The sequence below is a fragment of the Medicago truncatula genome, chromosome 4 (genome assembly GCF_003473485.1).
Source record: "Medicago truncatula cultivar Jemalong A17 chromosome 4, MtrunA17r5.0-ANR, whole genome shotgun sequence".
In the NCBI taxonomy this organism is placed as follows: domain Eukaryota; kingdom Viridiplantae; phylum Streptophyta; class Magnoliopsida; order Fabales; family Fabaceae; genus Medicago; species Medicago truncatula.
In genome coordinates this window covers 60184152-60193423 of record NC_053045.1, presented here as the reverse complement: position 1 = coordinate 60193423, position 9272 = coordinate 60184152, and the positions used below count along the sequence as shown (strand labels likewise).

Below are 9272 nucleotides of genomic sequence, written 5' to 3'. Positions count from 1 at the left end.
AATAATTGTTGCCTTTATTTATCACAGCCTCAATAGAACATAAACTCAATAATGGTGTCCAATTTGATCAAAATAAATAAATAAAATAATGGTTTCTAATTTTAAAACAGTTGCAAAAAATTTAAAAATCTACATTTTACATGTGTTACCTATTAATTTGAATGCAAACAGTTGCGAATTGTTTAGGAATAAAATATAAGTAAAAAGAGAGTAGTTGAAAGGTTGATGTACGTGTGTTAAAATTTTAACACATACATTGATTTTTGAACTATTATTTTTGTTTATATTTCATTCTAGAGAAAGTACGTAATAATCTAATATCCAAAACAAAAATCTAACGAACATCTAATGCACAAAGATCTTACGTATTAATTGAGTCCCAATTAACAATGCTCAAGAAAATGCCACCTAATGCTTAAGATCTTATTGTGTCGGAATATCTTTTTCTTTGTAAACGAGAATTCGGCCAAAAGATAAGTAAAGACGGACTAAAAATTGTTCAATTTTCAAGTTCTTCCAAACAATTCGTACTTAGTGGAGTTCATTAACAACTTAAATATAATTGCAATTGGTTTATTTGCTCTGCTTGTCAATTACTTATTTATAATTTGTTGGATTTTTTTTTTTTGAGAGGTTGTTTAAAATATTTTGTTTGGCCGGTTTTGAGTATGTTTTATTCGTTGTTATGTAGATTTTGTGGACATCTTGAAGAGGTGTCTTGACGCAGAACAGATGCTATTACCATACGGACTGATAGAAACTTGCACTCAACTAGAACTTCACTAGTTAGCTATTCCCTTGGCTTCATTACTTTTATAATTCTTCAATAAATAAGGGATTAATGAAGGAAAATGCTAACATGTGTCCTAAAGGCATTAGAACACGTGTTAACAAACTACTTATAGTAATTTTGTTTCAAAATTGTTGTTTTCAATGCCAAATTTCTAGTTTTTAATTCCTTAACTTATGAGCACAAGTTAGCAACATCAATAAATAATATTGTACTTCAGGAGACGGGCAACAAAAATCCACTTTCACAGTCTCAATATTTTACATTCTTGGTGTTAAGAATGAGGGAAAGTAAGAAACAGGAAGAACATTTATGTTGCCTTTTGATGAGAATGGAAAACCTTCAATGGTCCTAACTAATTCCTTACTTGCACTGATGCAATTAGTTGGGCCAATGCAGCAGCATATTGAACAGCTGTGTGTTGCCAAGTGTAATGGTCAGAGAGCCCGTATTCTACAAAAATTGGTTCCGTTCGCATGAACTGGCCAGGTAATGATTTTTTGGACAGCACGTCTCGCCATATTTCAATGAACTCTTCCATAATTGGCTTGACTTTTTCAACTGAAGAATTAGGAAGATACTCAATCTGCAGAAGAAAATTAAACCAAACTTGAAAACATGTATCTAAGGTAGCACAGTTTCTATCAAATTTAACAACTACTAAAAGATGCCATGCACGGTAAGAGCATTGAGTGTTGAAATTCAGAGTGAAAACATAACTAACTAAAGCAAAACTAAGCAGCCTTCTTATTTTTTCAAGGATCAAACTTTTAAAGGGATAAGGTCCTTGAGACTAAATTTAGCAAATCAATAGAAGGTCTTTTCATTTTTAAGGTGTTGTGAATTCAAACTCAAATCTCATGCCAATTCACAACTTAGATGTTTGGAGCAAAAGGAAGTAGCAACCCAAATCAAAATAGCTTCAAGCAACAACAACAACAGACCTAGATCTAATCAAGAAACCAAGTGTAAAGCAAAGCTCACAAGCAAAACAAGAACAAAAGATAGCGTAGTGAAAAACAAACACACCAAAATTAGTTCACCCTGTTCGACACAACAATGACCCACGTATGGGGGAGAGAGATCTCTCCACTTCACTATCAATGAGTTTCTAACAAAGAGATACAAAAGGGGTTACAGAAAAATAGCTTCAATAAGCTCTCTAAGAACAACCTAATTTCTACCTGTTTCCCAATATCTTCCGTTGATCAAGAGACTCGATGATTTTCACTCACCCAAGGGGTTCACAATTGTTTCCCAACCCAAGAATCTCATCAAAAGACCCTCAACTTTTAACCTCTAAGTTCCCTAAAAATTCCCTCATTTGGTTTCATGAGATTCCACAACAAAATGATAAAGAATGCTTATACAGTGTCCAAAATCAGGGCAAATCGCGCCATGATTGCCCTCCATCATGTCACGATTGGATGCAAGTGCACAGTACCGTTGCATCCTTATCTACAACCGTGCCACGATTCCATAGAATCAGTACACGATTTCGGAGGAAAGTCCATCGACAATTTTGAGCCAAAAAACCAACAACATGGAAGACTTTTTCAAAAATAAACTTTTGGATTACTGGATAAAAGACTAAATAAAATAAGAGAGCAACATAATCACCATTGTCTTGAAAATATTCTCAGAAAAAATTAATGATAATCGACTAAAATTTAACCATTAGAAAGATAACTAAAGTTTAAGCATATGATAAGTAGGAGGAAAATGCTTCAGTTGTTGTATAAAACTAACTATTATACTTCCACCACTCGGTCTAAAAGTGCAAGTTACAATTATTAAGGGTGAAGTCTATGGTGAGGTAGTGAGATTGGTGGTAAGAAAGATGAATTATGCTATGGCTGTACTTGTTATAGCAGGTTATAGATGCTGACTACATTTTATGCTTTGCAAAGAGGACCTTCCATGTTTTCTGCTAAATATTGTCTAGAACCAAGTCAACGCTGTTGATAAGGGAATTCCTTCCCATTCCCATTGTCAAGTTCTATAACCTCGCTGGAGTCTAGCCGATGGCAAGGCAAAGGACTGCAAGCATATTTTCCACCAGAATATACTTTTGGCGAATGCGTCAAAACTTTGATAGCTTTGAGACTATCAAAATTGAGAAAAAATCGTCAAAAAGATCAAAAGTTTTTATTTTAAACTAGTGCATCAGATCATCTCCAAATAACTCAGTGACCTTGTGTTTTATCATTACATGTCTGAACCCCTGCCTATCATCCAAATGCTTCCTTGAAATCACAAGAAGAAACACTGAATCTCTCGTGATTGGTTCATTACAAAAGGAAACAAAAACAATAGAGAAAGCATAAAATGGGACCAAAGTAATAGAGGGAAAAAAGGAAGGACAAGGAAGGCACTATGCTTTCCAACTTCCTCCAACATTGGGACGAACAGATAGAACCATGCCACAATATGCCCCAAATTTGACTAGGGACAAACAGATAGAAAGAACCATGCCACGAAGGCCATGGAGAAGGGTTGGTGTGTGGTATAAGCAGCAGATGCAGGTTGGCTAGAATGATGAAGGAAAAAAGGACTCATTTGTAAATATTTAAATCTTTCGCTACCAATTCTCCTTAATAAATCTCTATTGTCCGAAATATATTAATTATTATCTAACAGTAACTAATAAGTACCTCGGTGTATTATTTCGTCTATGGTACATGGATAAGGCCGTTACTTATTTATTTGGAGAGACATGTGTTAGTAAATTGTTAAACGTTACTAATACCACTAGAAAGGACAAATCAAAAAAAGGTATCAAATCAAGAAACCATTTCTTGGGTCTCTTCTTTCTTCATTTGTACCATGTAAGATATCTACTACTGCAGGAAGAATTATTAACACTGGAAAACACTCATTATCTCATGACATCTGAGGAGTGTAACCAGATAAGGAAACAGTCAGAGGAAGAAAATAAGTTGGGTTTAGCTTATAAGTAATGATTTCAAAGAACCTTGTGCATACACTCTAAAGGTATCGTATTCAACAGAAATGTGAAATACAACTCTTCCGATTATATATATAAGACTATTGTTATCAAAAGGGGGCTAAGGATAAAAAAAAATCATCTAATTACATGCAAGAATACAGGACAACTAATGGAGTCAATTGTGGAATCACAAACTCTGGGCTTGGTAAATTTAACATATCATAAAGGAAAACAAACCATCTCAATATCCAGGTAATACCAGAGTTGCTAAGTAGCAGTTAAAGCGGCACTATACCGGAATGAAATAGCAGAATTTGGACAAACAACTATTATTCTGCGATACGCTATTCAGTGCAAAATATTGTGAAATAAAGGCTATAGTGGCACTATTATGTAGCGGAATTTTAACGGTCCGATTTTTTCTGTTATCCGGATTGACAACATTGGGTAATAATTTAAAGGGGCTAAGGTAAGATAACAACTTTAGCAAGTTGCAGCATATCCGACTGCCATAAACCTAAAAACTTCAAAGGGAAAAACAATACTAGCAATCGATTATGTGCATTTCCCTTTCAAAGTTCGAAGCAGTGACAGTCAAATGTACAGAGTGCATGTTGAGTTTCAATTTTGTGAGAGTCAAAAGTGATTCTAAAGACTTACAATTGATTTTGGTATGTCTAGGGGTTCCTGATTATAATTGATTTTGCCTATAGAAATGATTCTAACTTGAAGCTATGATCGGTAGTTATTACCTCAAAACGTGATCTTTAAACTCAAATTAATCATTCAACTCAGTTTCCCGTTTACGGTTCCAAACAGAAATCATTTTACCTTAAACTCACTTTTAACTAAAATCAATTCAATCAAGATCAATTTTCGCCAATGCAAGAACCAAACACAGACTGAGCAAGAGAAAATACTTGGACCTCACACTTCTCTTCATCATAAGCATATCAAGAAACACATATGACCAAAAAAAACATCAACAAACAAACAGCAATGAAAGAAGAATTCAAATGCTGTTACCTCCATTAAAATGCCCCTCAAATTTTCAGCTTGATTTGGAACAACCTTAATCATTCTCACCTGAAAGTCACCCAGTTTATACTGTGTACCCTGCACCATAAGCACACAACCAATTAATAAAAAAGATAATACTTCCTCTGGTCATATTTATACAAGAAATCAGAGTCACCCAAACGTGTCTTATAAATAGGACATGAGGGACTGTAAAGCTAAAAAAACAAAAAAACAACAATAGAAAGAATGAAGAGTAAACCTCAAAATTAAGGGTAACTTTAGATTTATAGGACTGAAGTTTCTCCATGATAGTCAAAATGGAAGAATCAGCTTCAACAGCAAGCTTATGACCACGAATAATGAAGTAATATTTGTTGGGTTGTTCCATCAATGAAATCCCGAGAAAGTCGCGAGGGAATTCAGAACTCAATGATTGGTCACGTAAATTGGGTCTATAGAAAGTGAGAGTAGCTTTGGTTCTTCCATCTTTGACGCCGTTCAAATTCTCAACGCACTGTGAGATTTCGTTAAGTATGTGACTGTTTACTACTGCTCCTTGGCTTGGTTGCCAGTGAAGAATCCTGAAACAAAACAAAAAATTAATGTCAAATGATTTTGGTTTAAACTGAAATTAAGAGAAAGATTAGAAGAAAAAACGGAATTGATTTCAGTGATAGTACCATCTGACGGGCATCTTGAAGTTCGGAGCCGGAGCCGGTGCCGGAAAGTTGCAATTTCGACGCCGCAAAAACAACCAGCACTCGCTAGTTGTCAAACTCGAATTACAAACACCGATTTTACTTCACCTTAACTCACTGTTTTCAAAATTGATCCATTAACACTCAAAATACAAACTAGGATCTAATCCAAGAAATAGAAACATTTGATAAAGATACAATGATTTTGAATTATTAATAGAATCAATGACCTATTTGATAATTTAGTACAAAGATATATACCAATTTTAATGATTTGCTCAATCATTTTATATCCAAATTTTACACCTACATTATTACTACCTCCGTTCCTTTTTAATTGTCATATTTTGACATTTTACACAAATCAAGACAATCAATCATTGTTACTACTTTTGATGCAATAAGTTATACTTTTACTATAATGACTTTATTCATTTAATATCTTATTTCATATATTTTTCTCTCCGCAATAAATAATTAAGGGTAATATTGATAAAACATCATTTAATGTTGCACTTTGAAAGTGATAATTAAATAAAACAAAAAAAAATCTTCAAAAGAGACACTTAAAAAGGAACGGAGGGAGTAAAAAAATAAATATGATTTGTGTTTCCATGTGCGTTAAATTATAAATTCACGTGGGAAAATCAATTTTAAAACTAAAAGTCATAAATCGTCTTCAAGTAGAATCAATTCTAGGGCCAAAATCAATTCTACTCAACAACAATCAATTCTATACCTCCAAAATCAATTCTGATTGTTCTAAAAGTGGAGCCAAAATACTCTTAATTGAAAATAAATAATATTATTTCTCTGTCATTTTATATTTACAACCTAATTCAACAATAATTTTACTAAACACTACATATTCAACCAACTAACTCATCCAGAAGTTGTTGGCCATAGTTTTACGGTGAGAAAAACTCCCCTTTCTCTCAAACTTTTTTTCTCATTCATTCGTTGAGGAGGAGGAGTGGTTTTAGGTCCGTTTTGATCTAGAATAATCCCCTGCATCTTTTTCCATGTTCTTTTAATTTAAATAAGTGGTTTTCACATAGCAAGTTTTTCATTTTGTGTTTTTTATGATTTCATCGTCTAAGTGTGGCATTGTGATGTTCGTCGTCTTGTACGGCGTTTGATTATGTGTCTTGTTGAGGTGTTCGTTTAATTCCTATTGAAAGATCAACTTCAGTCAATTACAGATTCAATCAATGATTTGGGCGTTGATGTTGTAGATCTAGAAGCATGGATATTTCAATGACTTTGAATTTATCATATTTTTTGTAGGCATTTTGTTGTTGTATACTATTAATTTGAATGTTATGAGTTTGTTTGCAGATTCACATTTTACATTTTTAGTGTTGTTGAACATGTTATTGTATCTGTTATACTCTCAATTTGAATAAATGAATATCGTTTTGTTTGTGTAAAAAAAAAAAAACTAACTCATTTGTTATCAATCATAAATTAGCTTAACTATATCTACTATAAGCTCATCAGTTATAAGTTAACTCGTCAAATATTTGTTATTTTTTGACCCACTAGAGTCAAACTGCAGCTATAGTTCCCTTAGTTATACAATTGTTTGATTTTGACCTTCGAAATTTCAATTACTCAATTTTATAGCTAGTCAAGTTTCCTTCTCTTCCTACTTAGCTTAGACGACTTGACCTTAGCAGCTGTCTATGAACAGTAAGCCAAGGTTGATCTCATTCTTTTTTGTCTTTTCTGTTTCTCCCGAATGAGCAAAAGACAAAACTAGAAAGATGCAACAAATCACTTTCTTTCTCCTGGCTGGGACCTCCAAATGGAAGGGTAATACCTTGGTATTAAGATTATCCACTGAAGGTAAGGATAGCGTGATTTACTGGTTGCTGGCCCTTTTTCCATTTTCTCAATAGATAGTTTCTCACACTTAGTTATTCTATTTTAATTAGTAGGATTTCCCCTGATGCCCCTGTATAAGGAGTTGGTAGTTACATTCCTGGGAGCTACTACGGACTCCAAGATTACCCTCCCTTCAAGCAGTCTATTCTTAGACTAGGGATTTTAGGATAGCCGGTTCTCGATTTGGCAAGTAGTCTCTTTCTTTCCCTATCGGTTAGTCGGAGAAGGGGCAATTGACTTCCTTCATTCTTATATTCAAGTGGGAGGAAAAAGACTTTAACGCTTTATGGTCTGGGATCTCAAATTATCCATTTCTGAGCTTCAAGCCTTGCTTCGAAGCGCATTCATTTCTGTCTCATTTTAAGGTAGAGTGTACCTGACCCCTATAGGAATCCCCTGATCTTCTGTGAGTGAACGCTCGATAAACCTCTATCCGAGCGTCAAGTGAAATCCAATTCACGAGTCAATCCTATCGCCTCTCAGGTAATATCTCCCTGTGATTGTGGATAACTTATGCTGCAAAGAGCAGTCCTTTTTACCCGAATGTCAAATCACTTCTTCTTTCTATTGGGCTCTATATGGCCTTGCGTCTTCATGTCCTCATGTTAGGAATCCGGTTCTTTCTCTCGAACTGTCTACTGAGAATCAGCGTCTCGTGTGAAGTTAGTCAGGTGAAAGGATAGAGGGTACTACTGAACTGACTGTCTTAGCCCTTCTAGAAATGTTTAGCCAAGTAGCAGCTAAGAAAGCAATCAGTTAGCTTTTCGGCTGGAAGTGAAGTTCTCGTTCCAGTGTACCAGAGTGAATGAGTGGGAGTGGGTCTGTCTTGATAGAAGAATGGTGATACAAAGAAGTTAGCTTTCTTTCACGCAAATCATATGGAAAGTCGGCTTGGCTCCTGTCTCAACGCAACGCCTGTTAGGGTCACTTCACTTATTTAATTCCGGTTCCGGCTAGAGTCACTTTGCTTCCCAAAAACTTTCCTTTAAGCGCTCTCTCGGCTTCATGTGAATAGCCCCTACTTGCTTGCGCCTGCTTCCTTCTGGCTTGACTGAATGGGTAGACTGACGCATAGGCTACACAGGGTGCCCCACCCCAATAGGGTCTTTCAAATTTCAATCGTATTTTTATTTTAGCCATCAAATTTCAATCGTTGGATTTTAGCCCTCCAAATTTATCCTTTTACATCTAGTAATCCCCATTTACTTTTTTTCCACTCAAATATGTTTTACGATAATGGCACTTGGTGACCATGAGTTATTGACAACAATTTCTGATGAATGACTTAGGGACTAAACTTTGTCTAATTTGCTTATCTTGATTTGAAGACTGGAGTAAGACTTAATCGGTGATTTTTCATTTCTACATTGTGCTAGGAGATAGAAGCAGCATGTCTCGTTTTTTTCTCACAAGGATGTACGTCCCGGTATTTAGTATTATTAATTAAAGTATATTTTAAATATACATTTTTTTTGTTACAATATTTTAAATATACTTTAATTAAAGGATAGTGAAACATTTCACTCAATCTGACCGAATCAATTCACATAAAAAGAAAGTTTCAGAATTTTTTTTTGAAAGTTCCAAAAATAAATGTAGTCAATATTCAAATTTTCAAAAACATGCAAGTATAAGATTTGAAACATTAGTGTCATTTTGTTACAATTTTCAAAAACATGCAAGTATAACATTTCAAAATGTAGTACTATAAGATTTTTAGAGTCACTTAGTTACATAAATTCTAAACCTATTGATTGGACATCTAATCAAAATCAAACAAATCAAACATTAACACTTAGGCTAGGGCTTATGCACTTAGAGCCTGTTTATTTTGACTTTTCAGCACCAAAAAATGATTCTACAATTCTCAAAAGTAAAAAACTGAATTTTCAATGGTGTTTGGTTTGACTTTTAAGAATTGCTTCTA

General features: G+C 34.4%; 1 protein-coding gene across 1 annotated transcript; it reads right to left on the bottom strand.

Annotated features, from left to right (window-relative positions):
• Positions 1 to 977: 977 nt before the first annotated feature.
• LOC25494183 (mediator of RNA polymerase II transcription subunit 20a) lies at positions 978 to 5664 on the bottom strand. Its single transcript, XM_013602968.3, has 4 exons — positions 5441 to 5664; positions 5020 to 5341; positions 4767 to 4856; positions 978 to 1376 (listed from the first exon to the last, which is right to left on the bottom strand). The coding sequence occupies exons 1-4, from the start codon at positions 5452 to 5454 to the stop codon at positions 1146 to 1148; spliced, it is 657 nt and encodes a 218-aa protein (XP_013458422.1). The 5' UTR covers positions 5455 to 5664; the 3' UTR covers positions 978 to 1145.
• Positions 5665 to 9272: the final 3608 nt, after the last annotated feature.

Coding starts and splice junctions, on each gene's coding strand:
- LOC25494183 (XM_013602968.3), bottom strand. Junction 4,857..5,019: donor AAGTTACCCTTAATTTTGAG/GTTTACTCTTCA, acceptor CTTATGGTGCAG/GGTACACAGTATAAACTGGG. Junction 1,377..4,766: donor TGAGGGGCATTTTAATGGAG/GTAACAGCATTT, acceptor TTTCTTCTGCAG/ATTGAGTATCTTCCTAATTC.